Here is a 19,365-nt window from a genome sequence, read left to right as displayed (position 1 = left end):
CTTGCTGGAGTCAGATGATGTAGATACTGACTTGTAACTACAAAATTTGTTTTGGCTAAAAGAATGTATGTGGAGATTTGAATTGAATATTAAACCTGGTGGTTTGGCAAGGTCTATTTAAAACGTGAATTTTCACATTGAGTAGCCGGTTACCAGCATGCTTGTTGTCATGTGTTTCTGGAAGACTGCCTATGTGTTAAATTTTGCATAGCAGACGTGCAGTTTTTTGTGTACCTGTGGGGGGATAATACAGAAAGAGAGCTTGCAGGGGGCGCTGAAAACAGGAGCATTTGAACCTGGTGCAGGCTGATCAGGATTGCTCTCGCACGGATGGGTGTCACTACTTTTATTGGACACAACTATGAAGGATGTCTAGGGATTCTAAAATAATTAGTCATCGTGCTAGTAATGCAATTTAGCTTAGCCTAAGAGCCTAATCCTTTGATGAAGTTGTAGATTAGGCAAGGAATAGGTGTGATTAATGTAGGCAGTCTTGGAGCCAAGGCATTTAATGTACTGCGTTGTGATTCCTGTGTTGTGATCGCAACAGCACAACATTTGGAAGAGGGTGAACAACAAGTTTATGCCCAAAGGAAATTGGAGATGTGGCCTCAGGGAGAGCAGGGAAGAAAGACATAATCCAGTCGTAGTAATTATTACAGTTGCTTCTAATCAAGTGTCAGGCATGTTCTGTCCCTTTTGACTAACAGTCAGAATAACTCTTAATGATGTTGCCTCGATAATTCTTCTGCATAATGCTCGCCTGCTTATTCTTTTAGTGTAGTTTTCCTTGCTGAGGAGGCAGATCTGGGGACAGCTGATGGCTTTCTACTCAAGTCTTGCCTGCACTGCCCAATACCTGAATATTTCTGTGGCATCAATCAACAGGTTGTTTTCACATCCTAACACCCCATCTATAGGATATACAGCTCAGGTTAGAAGATAAGAGGAGATAGCTCACGTTTCTAAGTAGCAGCTTTGGATACTCTACAAATGCAGGCCTACATCAACTGATTCTGGCTAGTAATAGTAAAAAGAATTGAAATTCTGCTTTTTATGAAGAAAACCCAGCTCGAATTGATACTCATGGAGCCAACAGAACGAGGTGGCTGTTTCATGCCACTCTCCCTCTTGTCTTCTCCCATAATGTCTCTCTTTATGTATTCCTCATAAGGGGGTGTCGAGAGGCAGGAGACCTTTTCTCCATTAACACCAGTGACAGGACCCGCGGGAACGGGGTTAAGCTGAGGCAGGGGAAATTTAGGCTTGACGTCAGGAGGGGGTTCTTCACAGAGAGGGTGGTTGCACACTGGAACCGGCTCCCCAGGGAAGTGGTCACTGCACCGAGCCTGGCTGAATTTAAGAAGAGATTGGACTGTGCACTTAGGCACATGGTCTGAACTTTTGGGTAGACCTGTGCGGTGTCAAGAGTTGGACTTGATGATCCTTAAGGGTCCCTTCCAACTCAGGATATTCTATGATTCTATGATTATCTCTTCCCACTGTTAGTCCAGACCAGCCAAACACAGTGATGGCAAGTCTTTCTGAATACAGAAAACATGGTCTGCTGATTTGTAACTTTTTTCTTTTCCTGCTCTTCTAGTCTGTTGATGTTGACTGGCCTCCAGCCCTGGATAATTAGCTCTTCCAAGTTGGAATGAGGAAAAAACAGCTCCTCTGTCATCAGCTGGTTACTGAACACCGTATGGTATTACAGCTCAGTTGCAAAGTGTTTTTGTTAAACGTTTGGATCATGTTGATCTGCCAAAGGATATTGTTAGTTTGAATCAACTTCAAACACTCTGGAACAGGTAGTGTTCATTTAGTATCTAGCCCTATTTTAATTCCTTCTGTGCATACAATTTTGGTAAGCTAAAAAGTTAAGTATTTAGTAAGTATTGAAAACAAATCTTTTTTTAAAAAAAAATCCCTTAAGAAAAACAAATGGTATACTGCCTGCATACGGCGTGCTAAGCGAGTACATTATGTGTGTTTTATGCTGTACTGTTTGGAATGTTTTAATTAAAAATCACCCTCCCTACAGCCAGATTTATTTTTTATTTTTTTTTTACTGTTTTTATATTGGATGCAGCTTTCTTGTCTGGATGCAGGTAGCACTGAATTGCTTGAAGTGCAGTCCTAGCGTTTTCTGAGCCCTGTTCATGTAGGACTGTTTCACAAGATGAGACTCTGAAAGCAGTAGGGTAGTGCCTGGAACGAGGTGATATTCTGCCCTGTGCTGGCTGCTTTTTGATCAATGTCAGCTTCAGAGACAGACAGATTTGGCTCTTGGAGTGCTTTTCAAAGGGAAAAACAGTTTGCAGATAAAAACTTTGCACTTAAAAACTGTTTTTCTCATTGTAAAACATCAGCGATGCTTCCTAGAAACTCGGCAGCTCTTTGGCCTGGTTACAGTCTTCACGAACAGGATTTCCCCGTGAGTCACCAAAAGATAGGGAATTCCTGGCAATGCGTGATGGAATTCTAGCGAAAAATAGGGATACCAGGAACCCCAAAGTGCAAATAAATATAGAACATTCTGAAGAATGTTGGCGTTAAAAGACCGAGACAGAGATAAAATGCCTTGTTTTGCAGTACGGTCGCAGTGTATTGCATTTTTTCTAGTACCTAGCCTTGGATGGGTACCTGGATGTTAATTCAGTGAGGAAGATGTTTCTGCTCACCTGAAGTACTGAAGAGTTACACTGTCCTCAAGAAATTAAGGTTTGGAATTTAAGGGCTCTTCATTAACAAACATTTCAGAGATTGAGGGTAATGATTTTCCAGGAAAAAACAGTTTAGGGATAGGGAAGATTACTGAGATGTGTTACCTTGAAGTCAGCGGTGCCAGGACTTCCCAGTAGAGCAGATGCATGATAACTGTAGTTGAAGGGTCAGAAAGGCACTAATGCATACATTCTAACGGAGTGCCTAAAAACTTATCTTGAAAAATTAGTCTAAATGTTGTATACTCTGTGATGGGCTGTCAGAACTTGACTGTCATCATTTGTTTTTCTAGTCCACTGTGACATGAGTATAGCTGCAGTTCAGAAGCTCCTGTTTTTCCAATACAAAACAGTAGGAACCTGATACAGACAGCAAGATTTCTTTGTTTTTAATCTGAAAGCTGTTATGAGCAACAGATTCTAGGAGTAGTTGCCTCAGATAGCAATCAGTACCCAGAAAGGAAGTGTCGTGAAAGATGGAAAACTTAAGAAACTGAATTCAGAAAACAAACAGAAAGAGAATTTCAGTCTCATATCTATGTGATTTCTTGACAGAAACTCAGAGTGAGCTAAAATGTGATTTATAAATTCCATAAACTAGAGGGGAAAAATGTAAGCAAGGCTGCACTATGGGCACAACAGACATTAGAAGAGCTGGCCCAGGGGGGAAATAGAACTAACGAGGCAGCAGCAGGAAGGACTCCTACTCCGGTCATAGTTCAGACACTTAAGGTGCACTCAGGTTCAGCTTCCTGCAATATGCTCTACATTGTCATGGTGACAGGGGACACTGTTAAGAATCAGAATGCAGAGAAATGAGGCTCTAAAGACAATGCTAAAGGCGCTGAGTCTAATCTTCTCCATACAATGGCGCGAGGTCCACCAAAAATCCTTAGATGGCTTTTTATGATAAATGTGAAATACACCAGAGGAAGGAAAAAGAAAAAAAAAAGTTGATGATGCAAATGTCTGTACAGCTGTTTAGCTAGTCATTTACTGTTCGGTTATCACGTGGCTGTATGAAAATGAGCTGTAATCCAGTCTTTGAACTTTGCTTAAAGTCTGCAGTTTCTAATATGATAAACATTTTGAACGAGCATAATCTGTAAGGAATTTTGCGGCAATAGTGTTAATGTTCTACTTTGGCCTTCATCTTGTTTTTAAAAGTAAGCTGCCTACGTGTGGATAACTCAGGATGTTTTGTGAGAATAACAAGAGCATGATTTAACTTTGTTCTTGAGGCATGTGCTTAAGAGGAAGGTATTTTCTAGCCTGTTACATGGAAAATGCTGAAAAACAAGGTCCAAGCACTGTTCTTTAGCATCATCTTTCTTCACACTGGAAAGATTTAAAATGAAGCTGTTGTATTTCTCCAAACAACTGGGCACATAAAACGTCCCCCTCCATTTTTTTGTATCAGCGTAGCTGAGCCTGGAGACAGCTCTTTGCAGGAAAGGCGGTGAGTGCAAGCTGTACCTGGTGTACGTCTCTGGCAGAGCCCGAGTGCATCTGTGCTCTGCGCCCATCTGCCCAACGAGTCAATTGCTGTGCCACAAAAAAATGCTGAGTGCAAATGAATCCTTAATGCACACATTGCTTAAGGTTTCACAGCAGCCAACAGTAATTGTGAACGGAACAAAATAGTCTTAAGAGCCCCAGGATAAGCAAGCCAAAGCCTAATTTCTCCGATTGCTCTGGTCTCCCTAGTGGGAGGGATGCTGTGAATCTGAGAAGGCTGCAGAAGCTGAGTCCTTAGTATAACCAGTTTTTTAATTACCAAACCAACTTGTTTACAAAGGAAAACAGAACTTTGAAAATATTTAATTATACTGTAAAAACAAATTGTACTATAAAGAGCATTCTATAAAGTAAGGAAAATGTTTACTTTTAATAAACTTAAAGTTGAGAACTTCAAAAAAAAAAGAACTGAATAAACAACACATTTCAAGCTTTCTTTGTATTTCTTTGTTTTTTTCTGTCAGAAGACTGCGGCGGAGCTCCTGAAAAGGTAAGTGTTTCGCAGAAGTGAGAAAAAAACTTGCTTTAAGTAAGTGTGGAGAGTCAATTCATTCTGTCGTGTACTGAAGTTACAGGAAGCAGTGTTCCAAACTTCATTTATACACCTCGAAAGAACCTTTTCCGTCAAACCTGTGTAATTGGTGTCGTGCGTTACAGCTGCAGCACCTCACTGCCTTCAATGCAGTGAATTACTGCACTTAAACAGTCATTGCTTTCCCATAAACCACTGAGTTTTTTTGGAGTTCCTTTCTGCCTTGCATACAACTGTACATCTCAAGTAGCTTTTTTTAATTTGGGGTTGTGTTTTTTGTTTCTTTTACATTCAAGTGTGCTATTTAATATGTCTCTTCGTGGTGCAGTTTTATGTTGCCAAACAGTAAAAATTAGATTCTTAAGCCTTATCTGCCATATGAAACAGCTCTATAACTTAAGAAATGCACTGATATATTTCTTGCTGTCTTGCTTTTTATAATAATAATAAAATAGCAAAGCCCTATATGCAGACAAGTGTCTCACCTAGCCAGTTAATTCATGCAAGCTGTCCTTGGACACCTCGCACCTCAGGCTAAGAATGAAGATTGGGAAGCAAGTGAAAAGAGGAAGATCTGGTTTCTGATACAGAGTGTAAAGGAGTGTTTTTAATTAGTACAGACTGAAATGGCCTTAAATTGTTAATACAGTGCATCTAAGTTTGGCTGCACTAAGACTGCCTCTGGGTTTACCCCAAGCCTTCTTGTGAGGGGGTGGTGGGGAGGCCGGATCTGAGCCATTTTTTAAGCAGTCACTTGCATAGCAGGAAACTGCCAGGATACCTGAGGAAAGAATAGGTAGAGGCTTCGGCTCAATAATATTTCTGCAGATCAAAATAAAATACGCATCACAGCTACATACACACAAAAACAAATTCCGGAGAAATAACGGCATGCTCCATTCCTAAAGCAACAGGGTTTTGTCATTTAAAATAGTGCACTTGGGATGAAGTGCAGAGAAGTCCTTACTTTCTGTTCATTATTCTGTGCAGTGATTCATTTACAACAGATCTGGACTATTTAAAAACTCAAACCTTCCGGTCTTTTAAAATATATCTAACAATGACATAGTCATTAAATTTTTTTAGAGTAAATTTGCCTTGAAAGCAAATGGAATATGGTGAAAATGTGAAAAATCAATGCATGATCTTGTTTTAGGAGAAAAATATTTTATATGAAAGAGGGTAAGAAACCTGAATCTTTCAAGCAAATTGAGTAAAACTTTAACATCAGGTGAATCTGAACTAGAGTGCCCGTGTGCAGTTTCTTCCTAGTTTCTGTTCTATCAAGATGGAAAGTACTTTCCATTGCAAAAACAGTTTCTTTGCAGGCAATTTTAACCCTGTGAATTATACGAAATTTGACCCTTCTGAAGATACCAGCTTTTACTATCCCTAAAGGTAATGATGCTTTAAGTATTAACAATTCCCTTTTCCAACAGCATAAAAATGTCTAAGAGGCACTTCTAAAGTACAGAACCCCAAACCCTACGCCCACTTTTCTTCTTTACGGGCACCAGTCTTTGGGCTGTAATATATAACTTTGACGTTACATCGTGAAACTTACATAGTGACATTCTGAAAGAGAAAGCAGGGAATCCAGAAGGGTAAGCTACTGGTCGCTGTACGTACCCCACTTCAGCCCAACAGCACGGGCTCAATGGTTATAGCTTTGCAATATGGTATCAAATTGGAAAGACTGATAGAGCTCATCAGTGTGGACACCATCAGTGTCATAGAACTGGCTATCTGCAATGCTGTTCTGATGATTTTGAATAGGGTTGGTGGATAGTCTTGATTCGCTTAAAACTTCTTGGTCTAAAAAACTGTAAACTGCTGGGTCAGCTAAGTTAGACTGTGAATTAAAAGGTGTGCTGCCAGGGGCTACCACAGGTGGACAAGCTGGAGGCACCTGGTGGAGCTGCTGCCTGTGATTGCTTACATTTAACACCTGATTATACTTCTCAAAGTTTATGCTAGTGCAGTTCATGTCATCGGTCTCCATGTTCATGATGCTTGCTGTGGTGCTGGCCTGATGAGTCTGGTGCACGATGCTGTTACTGGAAACACTCTGCACGTCTGCAGTTGACACCGCCACTGCTCCCATCCCGTTAGTGCTGCTGAAATTCCTGAAAAAGCTGGAATCCTTCTCATCAGGCCAGTTCAGAGGGTTATCGTGGAAAGCTGGGAGAGTGCTGCTGCCCTGCGCGCCGGGCTGAGGCACGTCGGCCGCAAAGCTGTTCTGTGGGTGCGTGTTGAGCAGGCTGCCAGCCGAGGAGGGGGTGCTGTACAGCTGCTGCCAGCAGGAAGAGAGCGTGTCTTGCTTCCCTGGGCCCACCTGTGCGGGCTGATGGGGAATCTGATTGCACCCAGGATACATCTGACCGGAGCTGGGCAGAGTTCCTAGCCCTGGCATCATCAGCGTGGATGAAAACATGTTTGGTTCTGTGAAGAGGAAAGACATTACTGTATTTTTATGCCATTTCTGTATGCTTGTTTTAATTACAGATGGCAAAAATGGTTGTCTTAACAAGATTATCTGTGGATCCACACTTTACGTACTTGCTTCAATGCTGTCCAGGACAAGCACTATATTTCTGGACAGCAGCAAGACAGCTGTCTGCCTTATGCCCCCCTTTATGGGGCATGCTGAAGGTAACAACCTTCTTTTACGCAAAGAATTGATGGGTTTAGCTTGTATAGCCAGAAGTACCAGTATCCTACAGGGAGAAAAGCTTGAGGAAATACCGGAATTTTTAGCAAAGAGGAGGGAAGGACAGGAACTGAGGGTTAGGGTTGAAGGATAGAGTATCTGAACCCAGAGACAATGAATACTCATCTGAACTAAAGACAGCAGTGCTTAGAAAGGGCCTCAATATAATTTTAATTTTATTTAAATGTAAGCATTATGATGAAGAGGCTGGAGCACTCTTGTGTGGAAAAAGGAAGTTACAGCATTGCTGAGGAGGAATAAGAGACAGGTACTGCTGCTGCCTTGGGACCTTCAGTGCTCCCTGAAAAGCACCAGCCCCTTCCCACAGCAATCAGATACTGCTTGTTTCAAACTGCTCTTGGATTTGGGACATGCAAGCCAAAACTTACCTTTCTTGATCATCTTCCCTTCAGGGTTGGTAGCAGAAAACAAAGCCACTTTGGGCCTCTCTGTCGCATTTGATCCTGTGACGGAAGAAGCACGAATCTACTTTGAATGTTTGCTCTCAAATAAAATGACCCCATCTAACCATTTAGTTCGCTCAGACAAGACATAGACAAGTATTTCCCTTACCACAGTCTTGTATGAGTTTTTGCCAAGCCAGTGTTGATCTTTGCCTTTTTGCTTTGTTACCATATGGATCTACAACAAAAGGAGTAGAAGGAAGACCACTGTTAATTAAAATTCTTTGATATAATAATTTGTAAAGAAACTCTCTAAAACTTACACTAGTGGCCCCTTACTGTAGAAAAATGTATTTAAAAAATATATTTCAGATGTGGCTACACTGCTAACAAACCAAGACACTGTTAACCATGACTCTTGATGTTTTCATTGAAAGAGGGAGCAAACTGACTAGTGGTAGTTTGGTTTTTTTTTTAAATTCACATTGTAAAAGTAGCGTTGTAAAATTTTTACTAATGAAGTTACTGTTTACTATAAACAAGCGTTCTGCATTGATAGTAACTTTTAAGAAATTCAAGCAAGGGTAACCATACCCTTTTCGTCTGGTAGGTATCTGAAGTCCATTGGTTCACTGACTTCCTGGTCGGAAGGTCTTCTTAACTGCATCTTCACCGTGACAGGCTCGGTGATGTCTTTGAGAAACGGTGGCGTTCTGAACACAATTGCAACTTGGCGGTGAACATCAGCTTGTGAGAAGGAGCCTTTGGCCTCCCAGTTGTCCAAGACAAATCTGACTTCTATATCATCTAGTCCGTTACAAACACAAGATGCTCGTTAAGCTAAAGAAAACTGAAAACTTGCAGGAGAAAAAGCAGGAGGGGGAGTGAACAAAGGAGCCTGACTCAGAATTGAGATGCAGAGTACATGCCTTGACCTTAAAGACACAGAGCATCTTTCAGGGGTGCTGAGAGCCCTTGAACCTGAAAGCTATTCTGCCTAGCTAAAGCCAGAGCACTTACACAGGAGCGCGGTGAAGGGTTTAAATTCCCCATCTAGAAAGCAGTAGTGTCAGCCATTTGGAATAAAGGAAGAAAAAACTAGCCAAGGTTACCTTTTTGAACTTTGTCACACAGTAGAAATATTTCATCTCCTCCTTTTACACTTCCACAGTTCTTATTCACACGGCAAATTCTCAATTCTGCTGTGTTGGGAGCTCCTGGAAACAAACAGGCAAAATGGATGATAAAGAATTGTTCTAATTCTCACTGCTGAAGAGGAGGTGCTGGGAATCAAGGTATTTAAAGGGAAGGCAACAGCTGGAGGAGTGTGACACGCTCCGAAATCCACACTAAAAAAAAAAAAAAATACATTCCAGCAGGGCTTGATGTTCCATGCAAATCCAGAGTCAGCAAGCAGCACAGCAAGCTTACAGCTCAGCCGCTCCTCTCAAAACACAAGAGTCCAGGGCAGATGTGCCACTTACTCCCTAACTATTCTAGAGTAGTCTCAAAATACTTCCCTAAATGATGCCATTATGCTCAGCACTGCTGCCCTGCAAGCTGTAGAATTGAAAGCAGTTCTTCAAGTAACTGATTACAGGTTACAGTCACGCTTCTTTGGAAAACGCTGGGCTGGCAAGTCAAGAAAATTCCCGGGTATCTGGTTGTAGCTTTATTCACAGGCACACTTGGCCACCAAACCTGTCCTCTCTCACGCTATCTGGGTGGTTGAGAGCAGCTCTAGGAGCCTAACCTTCAGGGCAGCAGATTTCACTCCAAAATGCTCCAAATTCCACCCCCAAGCCAGGACCGTACGTGGGCAGCACTCGCAGCCTGCGTGCACCCCCTGATAATGTTGTACACTGCAATAAATCCAACACGGCTGGAGCGTGCAGGTTGTGCCTCAACAGCCTGGTGACTGCGAGGGACTTACACTGCCTGCATCCACACACTGCCTGGTACAGCTCACGTCTGCCCTGGTTCACCAGCAGCAGCTTTTCGGCAGGGTAAATAAGGACAGGAGACTACTGCAATGAAGAACAGCCCCTAGACGCTTCGTGGGCTGTCACAATTTATTCAAAAGGGCACTAACGTCACAATCTAGCGACTGAGAAGCGTTAAAACCTCTTCCCCCAGTCCAATCCCAGCAAAATGAAACTACGCTGTCCTGTGATGCTCTCCAGTTTTGTTATGCCACGACCCAGCACACCAAATGCACTTCAGCACCCTCCCATCAGCACGGCGAGGCGATGCCCCAGCACCGCGGGCTGCCTGCTGGAGGCACAGAGGGGGCACACACACAAATCCACTCCAGGCTCCCAGTTTGAGCCGATTCCTGCCTGGCTTTCCGTGGTGCTGTGCAGGTCGGCCATCGCACCACAGAGGTGTGCGGGCTTGGAACAGAGCTCCCCGTAAGCTGGGGCCAGAGCCCAGGTACGTAGTCACTGCGAGCAGCGATGGGGATGGTGAGCGGGTGCCACAGCCTCGCTTACTGCCTGACACGTAACACTTGGTTCGCTGAATGAATCAGAAACTTTGAAGGGAGGGGAATCAAAGCAAAACCAGAAACAGTACAGGATCATATGATTGACAGTGTCATTGTGCGTTTTTCACAGGAAGAGTAAATTAAGAATTGCAAGGAGAAGCTTAATTTTACCTTTGTTTCACTTCTGTATGCTTAAATGGCACCCAACGTCCTTTGAACAGGTTTTGGGGAAGGTGTCCCAGGCTGCAGTGTGTCGTTTCATTTTGTCTTTTATTTTAATGCGGATTAGAAGGGGTGGAAAGTGCAAGAACCCTGAATGCCAGCCCATGTGGGTGCACCACTGCTGCCAGTCCTGGTGCTGGGCAGGAACGGCGAGCCGGGTGCCAGCCCCGGAGGGCAGCACACCGTGTGGCCTGCCGGGTCGGGCCGTGTCCTGCGGTGTCACGCCGCTTCCCATCGCACACGCCCCTGCCTCCCTGCTCCTATTCCTTGCCCCCAGAAAGCACGGCCGCAGTAACAAATATCTGGAAGGATGAGCTCACCGAAAATCAGGCCACTTTCCACGGGGGCAGAACAACACGTTCTTCCCAACCTCACTTCTCAGAAGCAGCACCATGCTTTCTGTGACTCTTCCCAAGAGTTTTCAGTGCAACTTGGGAAATTTCTGTTCAAAACCAGTTAATGTTACAAGCAACTGAAAACAGAAGCTGCCTGTAACACCGTATGTTATGAACTTCCAGTCTTGGCTGATGTGATTGCTTCCACATTATGTTCAGGTTATTCTTACACCTCTCTACTACCCAAAGCACGTGGAAACTAAACAGCGTTAGAAAGCGAAGAAAATACTGGAATTAAGATGTGAAAGCTGATTTTCTGAGAAGCTCTGGATATTTTTTTTTGATCCTGATCTGAATGGGGCTGGAAAAGCCTGAAGTGTAACAACACAGGATTCCCAAACCCACTGCACCATACGTTTTTATCTTTTATCTAAACCTATAACCTCTGTTAGCCAGTACCGTACAGCAGAGCTGATTGACAAATGCTAACTTTTTTTTTTTTTTTTTTTTTTTTTTTAAGAAATTCAGATCTGAAACTGCTGTTCCTGACAACAGCCGCATAATTTTTATGATTTGTGGTTACAGTTATGCACTGTTTTATTTACACTGCTGCTATGTTACACGGAGGATTTCAGATACCTACAGTGTATCAGGAGCTGCCCACATACACCCACACTAAAAAACCAAGCTTCCCCCTCCACACAGCTATCTGTCATTTCAGCAGCTTAGCAAAGACTGACGTCAATCAACGCAGACGAGTAATCATGATTTGGCATATTTCTAAATGGCATCTGAGATGTAGCTGCAAATCTCGTCTATCATTTCTATCTCAACCCTAATTAATACTACAAGTGTTCTCAGTAAGACAATGCACACAATTTCAGCTTCTAGATAACTCTAGAAGAGACTAAAAATACCAAACCCACCTGATTTCATATTAAACATTTTCATTACGGTTATGCACACATCAACAAAATTCTGGGCATCAACGCATAAAATGCAGATCTCATTTTATGCTGTAGCTTCTCCTAAAATAATGGCCCTTGACCTTAAACGTCTGACACGGAAATACTTTCACTGCAGAAACAAAAATCGCTGCCAAAAAGGATTCTCCACGATTAAAAGCTCTTCTGCTACTCTTCCCCAGAAGCAGAAATCCAGCACACAGTGAGGGCTGAAATCCTCAGCTCCCCCATTACCCACCTCTACGCCGAAAATATGACTGAACGGGATGCCAAAGGGCAGCACAAAAGCATTAGGACAGCGTCCCACTGAGGTAAGTATCTCTTGAGAGCTCTGTTGCAGAGCCCTCACGAGTCAAAGGCAAGACTCCTCAGTGGGACAAACGGGCTTTAGGTGCACAACAGATGGGTTTTGCGGCAGCCATCTCTCTCATTATAATTTTAACTGCTCGGCACGTCAGAAGCAGGCCTGTCCTTGCAGGCATTGCTGCATATGTGAACAAGGGCTGAGAAAACACCCGTGAGTGGGCCCACGGCAGCGACGGACAATTCTGACCCCAGCGTACCAACATTTCATGCTGGGATCATCTTTTGAGAGGATGCCAACCGCGTTGCCATGCGTTAGGCGTGAATCTAACAGTGCCAAAACAGAAAAGTGCCCCAAGGGCTACCAAAGAGCTCAAAACCTCAGAATCTGTCCTGGTATTTTTCATTTCACGCAAAGGGACCCCAAAAAAAAAGTGGAAAAAAAAACATATTTGAGCTGGTACTTACTGTTGTCATAGATTGGGTTGGAAATCAAAGGAGGCAGAGCTAACGTGTAGTTGCCATGTTCATCAGGGAGGAAAGCTTGGAAGCAGAGCCGGACGACGTTGAGATCGTACTCATCGATGTTGTGCAGCTGCTCTTCAGGCACTAAACAGCAGAAGGAAAGACAAGGCTAAGAATTAGTCTTCAAAAGCAACAGCAATTCTTTAACAAACTCGGGATGGGCCTCCACTGGTAAAAGAAGCGGCGGTGCTGATGTGGAGGGAATGTGCCCATGGTTCCTGCTGGTGTTACAGGAGCTGCATGAATAAACTGGTTGCACACAGCATATGGTGGAGAAGCCTTTAACGCTTTCCCTTCATCAAACAGGGCGAAATCCAAAGCAGAAGAAAAGTAAAAACATCCCTTCTAACAAGGCAGAGTCCTTCCTACCTTGGTGTTTTCCTAAAGGCTTGTTCTTTGACCAGATTTTCCATGGACGAGTTCAGATGAGCCAACGTGGGATTGCCCCTGAGCAGCTGCAGCAGAGGAAGGTGACCGTGCACCCCAAAACAGACTCTGTCACACCAACCAAGGCACGTCCACCTTCACAGCGCTTTCATCCTTCCTCCTAGTTCTCCACTTGTTCCTTGAGTCCTTACCTTGCCTTGCAGAGCAAGTTCACGTATTTATAATTTAAAAGTCATTCTCTGCACTTGTTTCTCTCTCGTTTGTGCATAATGAGGTTTACAAAAGAAATGCCACTGCCAAAGGGAAAACCTTCACAAAGCAGTACTCAGATCCAGCTGAAGATCTCAGCAAGTGAGAGATTTCTGCTACACGTTACCATTATTTTCCTCTAGAAACGGAGATGGAAAAATAATCAGAAGGCAGTCCTTGGGGCGAGACCGAAGGTGGAACAATACAGACCATCTCCCCCTTCCCATCACATCTGTGTCACTTCTGAACCTTCGGGAGTAGCGATTAGCGTGTCATACCATCGTGATACGCTTCTGCAGCTCAACAAGCAAACCCTGGCTGGGAAGGACGTGTTTCCTTGCACATTCCTGCCAGCGCAAAGAACAGTAACGCAGAGCCCCAGCTCAACATCTCAGTTTTGTTCACCATTTTACTTCCAAAACACGGGGCCTAGGATATCACTACTGCACATTTCGTGTGCTCCCAGCTTCGTGGGCAGCTCTGGGAAAAGCAGCAGTATCGGAAATCAAATGCTTTCCTTTAAGCTCTGGCATTAAACTACTATGCTGATACTCAGTGATTGACAAATGAGAAACTAATCTCATTTTATTCAAGTAGAAGTAGTGATAATTAAGATCATTTAAAGCAGTTGCGTCTCCCAAAATCGTTCAAAGCAGCAGCTCACCACAGTCAGGCTCTCCTTACAAGAGGGCAGGCTGAGGGGAGGCCTCCTGGGGGAGCGGAGGGGCAGGCGCTGAGCTCTGCTCTCTGGGGACAGCGACAGGACCCGAGGGGACGGCATGGAGCTGGGACAGGGCAGGGTCAGGCTGGGGGTTAGGGAAAGGGTCTGCACCCAGAGGGGGTCGGGCACTGGGACAGGCTGCCCAGGGAGGTGGGCACAGCCCCGAGCTGCCGGAGTTCAAGTGTTTGGACACGGCTCTCGGTCGCATGGCCTGATTTTTGCGTGGTGCTGGGTGGAGCCAGGAGTTGGACTCGATGATCCTTGTGGGTCCCTTCCTACTGGAGATATTCTATCGCTCTGCGGTACAATGACCTAAAGTGAACGTGTGCCAAGTCAACAGATCACATCCTCTGAAGCTCGCTCCCTCCCCTGCCCTTTCAAAGACCTCATGTAAGAATAAAAGATTAAACGTGCTTGTGATAAAAAGCCTGGGGATCACACCATGCTGATTAGATTGCAATGCTCTGACCTTTAGCATTTATCATGGGCTGGTCTCCACCCTGCCATGAGCAGATTCCACAGTACCCACTCAAGTGCTTTCTTCCTTTCACCTTTTGATAGTGTGAAATAACAAATGCTCTGAGCTCAGAATACTTTCCACTGGCATTTCTTAGTCTTTCTGGTGTTCTCAATATCTCAGTTTCTCCCAGTTTCTATTGCAAAAAGAAATCAAATCACCTTTCCGCTCTGCAAGCCCGTGATCAGCAATATTTCAAGCCAGACCCAGCAGTAAGTGCTAACCAAGTCTGTACGCAACCTCACAAACGTGAGGGCCCAGGGGAGCTCTGCCAGTGAACCTCACAGGCTGCTGTCTGACTCAGATGTGCAAAGTGAAGTTTTACAACTTAATGTACTTCATTAGCCGACCTGCTACCTTACCAGAACGGGATCTTTGGAAAGCAGTTCTCTCTGCTGTCACACTCCTTTAAGCCAGGTGCATTGACACACAAACGCCGAGGCACCGTGGCAGCAGAGCAGCTCGCCCCTCAGCCCAGGCCAGGAGCAGAGCATCACGCGGGATGCAGCAGCCAGCGCTGCCTCACGGTGCACGAGGACGCCCTGGGCAAACCACAGCTTGTCCCTGAAAGCCTGCGGGTGGGTACGGACACAGCCTCCACCCCTGCCCTTCTGTTCGTCCCAGCCTGGGTCTACATCACTGGCTGGCGCTTCGTGAGGCCGACCAAGGATGAAGCAGATGCTGCCAGCAAACCTTTGATAAAACTGCTCGAGGACATGCTCATGCTTGGAGGAGTTGCTGGGTACGATGAGGTCTCTGCACCTCAGCACTTTGCTGGAACGGGCAGTGCTCAGCAGACTCCGTAGTCCAAGTGCCTCTAGATGCAGCCCAACAGGAATAAAGGGAAGAAAAGGAAAAAAGAGAAGATACAGCCCGACTTAGGGAAAATGGAAAAGAAAAAAGAAAAAAAAAAAAGTGCATTCTCTAGACTGGACCTTGCATACGGGATAATCAGAAGTTTAACATGACTTTGTTCTCAGCAGTTCGGGTGCCTCTAATCCCTGTTCTGACACCAGGCCAGGAAGCAAGGAGCTCCCAGCACACGCTGCCATTGAGGCTTACATGAGTGAGCTCCATCAGCCGCTGATGTTCATTGGATCCAGCCGGACAGCCCAAGCTGTAGTCAAATTTCAAACCTCAGAAAAATGAAATCAGGTACCCTTGCACCAGCCAACTCACTGCAGGCAGAAGCCAAGCACAAAATCTGGATCTGGCTTTGGATTCTGAACCCAGCGTGCAGGCTGCGTGGCCGTGCGATCGAGCCTCTCACACCGTGTCTCTCAGCACACCAGTCCCGCGCTGCATTTTCCGCAGGTGCAGCAGCCTCTTTCTCAGAAACAAATAACAGGAGGCCAAGTTTAACAGAACTCTATAAATGCAAAAATACATTAGATAGGAGAAAATGACTAAGTAAATGCTAATGTTCGAATTATCACGTTTCCTATACTGCGAACTTTCAGAAGTTCCCAACAAATGTGTTTGACAACTTGGTACAGGAAAGGTGCAGTGTGCCGACCACTGCCAAACACGGAATTGCTGTATACAGCTCGTTATATTGCAGCAAAAACACAGCTCTTCATTTGCATGTTCTTATAAATGACTTAATACATTATAAAAAATCTGCAGTTTGAAAGAGGAAGTGCTCAGTCAAGACTGATTCCTCTTGGGCTATTTTTAACCAGATGAGAAGAACATAACAGGGCAAAAAAGGAGAACAAGACAGCTGCGACTCCATCTTGTGATGGCACGCTTAAAAATATAGAGGCTAAATCCCATGCTTGTGTAAAGCAGCACACAGCTTTCATCAATTCCAAAACATATTTCTTTCACACCTAAAAGACAGACTATCATCCAAACAAAATAAGATGCTGTTATTTTTAATGAACATCTAATTCTGCTCCCTCTGAAGTCAATTTGAGAGTAACCGCTGACTTGAGCGGATGCTGGCTTACACCTTCAGAATATTAAAAACAAACAAGAGCGAGGCAGACAAACACTGACTAATTCCTGGAGTATGGCTGTGCAGAGGATGGTCCTGTCATTCGGTGTTATTTCATCCACTTCCATACCGAAGGAGACAGCAGTAAACCCGACAAACCTGAATTTACGTAAGTTAAGAAACGCTGCTCAAGATTTGGGGAACAGAAAGGACTGGAGGCAAAGAGTACGCACACCATCGCCCCGTGCGAGCTCCATACATGCAGCTGTAGTGAAATCAGTGGCATCACACATGTGAAACAGGGAGATTGCACAACGCAGCATGTTCAGAACAGGCACGGCAGTCAAGGCTTGAACACAGCACGTAAATAAGAGGAAGAAGTGCTCTGCTGTTGGCAAGGGTTCAACTTCCTCTCTGGACTTCTTGCTGCGTGGTACCACACCTTATTGTCCGCGTGTGAATCCGACTACAGGAGCTGCAACCCAGCCAACCATGGAAGCACGTTCCTGCGATGGCCCAACCTCACAACAAACCAGCCTTCATCTGGCAAAAATTCGTTTTCTGTATTTATCCGTGCAAACAGGAGTAAGTGAAGTAATGTTTATAAGGACGGCTACTTTACGAGGGGAAGGAGAACTTTCAAAAGCAACACGTAGCAAGCACGTAGAAATAAAAATAATAATATTTAAAAGAACTGAGAAGAACTGAAAGTTTTTAAAGTAATTAAGAGGCTTGATATCATGAAATCCACAGAAACACAACCGAACAAAACTAACACCACTCCCCAAGATTCTGGCAACAGGGTTTAAAAAAACAGTATCTAGAGTTGGGTTTGAAGCTGGGGATTAGGAGTTCTTCTACCAGCAACCAGCTACAGTAACTAGCAAATCCTTCATACATCTGTTTATGACTCCTCTGATAGAAATATTGGTCCCCCAACTTAACAATAATCATAATTGCATTTGGAAAAAAAGATTCTTTACTCTCTTATCACAAGAAGAAACTTATACAGCCCCAGTGTGGACACAAAGACACCCCATACAATTCACGAACTCCTTCCACCCTGAGCTGGCGAGCCCCAGCAGCGCACGCGACACAGGGTTAGGCTTGGGTTGTGCCTGCCTCAGAGGTCTTCATCCCTGAACTGCAGAGCTGCTCTGTTGGGTTTCGACTGAATTATAGGGCTTCCTGGGTTTGGCTTCCGCAGCACAGCTTTCTGGGTCTGGGTCACTAACACACAATTCCAGATTGTGGCACAAAATTAAAGATGCCGATAGCATCAGGCCTCCCGTTCATTGATCCCTACTGCTTTTTATTGTTTTAAAGTCTTCAACATCCAGAAAGATCAGGAGAATCCCATTTACCTGGTGACGTTATTAGGGGATTTAAAGGGCCTGATGTTTACTCATCAGGTGATGCTAGAGGGAAAGTGAAAGTTTATTCTGAACGCTGAAGAGCAATGACTTAATACGATACCAAATATTAGCTATTAAATAGGTTCCTCGCATGTAGCCCTCCCTCCACCCAGCTTCTAGGCGAATGATGTCAAACTTCTGGAGTGGGCAGAGAGGGAGGCACGTTAGCACCTAAACATAACTTACACGGAAACTTCCAGGGCAAATGATGTGGCGTGACACACTCAGAGCTGGCTGGGCTGAGAGAAGCAGCACACCCTGCAAAGGGACAGCGTGTGACCTTTGCTTCTTAGAGAGGGGCTGTGGGGGTGTCTGAGCAACGCTCGGTCTCAGGCAAGGAGAACGACCTGCACTGAGGAGACCGCCCAGGAGCGCACATCATTAACGATCACCATGAGCTATATTCTACCTTTTTTCTTACGTAGGCAGTGCTTTTTAATTCAGGGATATGCTGGGAGCTTGGTTGCGTTTAGGCGATGACACAGAGGTGGTTTGCCTCAAGCGTTTTGCTCCTCGAGTGACCTCAAGCCCCAAGATACCCCCTGTAGCCCTGATACCTGCTGATTTAACCCAGCCTACGACAGAGGCTTTGCTGTAAAGGGGTGGCTTCTGCCCAAGCATCATTTCCAGCACTAACCTTGTGCTGGGACTAGCTCTCACATGGTGAATCAGATCAAAGAACTGAACTGGTCTGGCCGAAAACTAACCTGGCTGAATAAAAGAGGAAAAGACTTGTCTCCAGTCGTCAGTCAGTTCCCAGGAACACCAGACCTGGCACACGGGAAACGGTGGAAAGAGATGCAGCAGCAGGACAGGCTGTCTTCTGCAGTGCTGATTTACGGCCAGAGAAATCGGGCGCAAATGACAGCCCCCTCTTGGTGCCTGGGAGGCACAACTCGGGTTCAGTTCACTCTCCCCAGCACACGTCCACACTGCGGCCACAGCTCGCGTAGCTACACGGCAGGCAGCCTGCAGGAGGGCTACAGCAGGCAGCTGCCAGCACACACTGAATTGCCCGGGTATTTGATCGGGGTCTCCTGCAGCTGAACTCTACACAGCCAAAAAGGACCTTGCCAAATAGTTTTATGCTACATTTGCTGTTTCCAAATGCGACCGTACTGGTACAAAAGAAAGAACAGATAGTCCCGGTGTGCTGTTTGCCCCTTGCTGACAAAAGCCAAATGTTATGCTCTCTCCTTTGTACCCAGGCTTTGGAAACTAGATGCAGAGCTGCGTGATGGGCCAGGCTGTTTGGCTATGTGTCCAGGGGCATAACACCATCCACCAGCACTTGCTCAGAGGGAGGAGCTGGGAACAAGAGGAGGGAAGGGCTGTGGCAGCACTACGATTCTTCTATGGATAAACCCATGCCTGGTTTCTACCTCTGTGCTGCGTGGCGAGATGAGTTCAAT

The 19,365-nt window shown here is 45.0% G+C and overlaps 2 protein-coding genes across 3 annotated transcripts in view; one reads left to right on the top strand and one right to left on the bottom strand.

Annotated features, from left to right (window-relative positions):
* The window catches only part of PUS10 (pseudouridine synthase 10), a 32,617-nt gene extending 30,316 nt beyond the window's left edge, over nt 1-2,301 (top strand). Inside the window, exon 18 of the mRNA XM_084283547.1 lies at nt 1,604-2,301. Coding sequence (XP_084139673.1) covers nt 1,604-1,642 — 39 coding nt within the window. The 3' untranslated portion in view covers nt 1,643-2,301. The remainder of the gene's footprint in view (nt 1-1,603) is intronic.
* Nucleotides 2,302-3,501: 1,200 nt separating this feature from the next.
* The window catches only part of LOC311208149 (proto-oncogene c-Rel), a gene marked incomplete at its 3' end in the record, with an annotated part of 69,238 nt that continues 53,374 nt past the window's right edge, over nt 3,502-19,365 (bottom strand). For both annotated transcript variants that reach the window (XM_084284635.1, XM_084284634.1), the window contains exons 5-10: nt 12,669-12,809; nt 9,003-9,107; nt 8,485-8,697; nt 8,060-8,128; nt 7,876-7,950; nt 3,502-7,218 (exon numbers count right to left, since the gene is read on the bottom strand). In XM_084284635.1, coding sequence (XP_084140761.1) covers nt 6,431-7,218; nt 7,876-7,950; nt 8,060-8,128; nt 8,485-8,697; nt 9,003-9,107; nt 12,669-12,809 — 1,391 coding nt within the window. The remainder of the gene's footprint in view (nt 7,219-7,875; nt 7,951-8,059; nt 8,129-8,484; nt 8,698-9,002; nt 9,108-12,668; nt 12,810-19,365) is intronic.

Source organism: Netta rufina (genome assembly GCF_964035555.1).
Source record: "Netta rufina genome assembly, chromosome: 3".
Classification (NCBI taxonomy): domain Eukaryota; kingdom Metazoa; phylum Chordata; class Aves; order Anseriformes; family Anatidae; genus Netta; species Netta rufina.
This window is presented reverse-complemented; position numbering and strand designations above follow the sequence as displayed.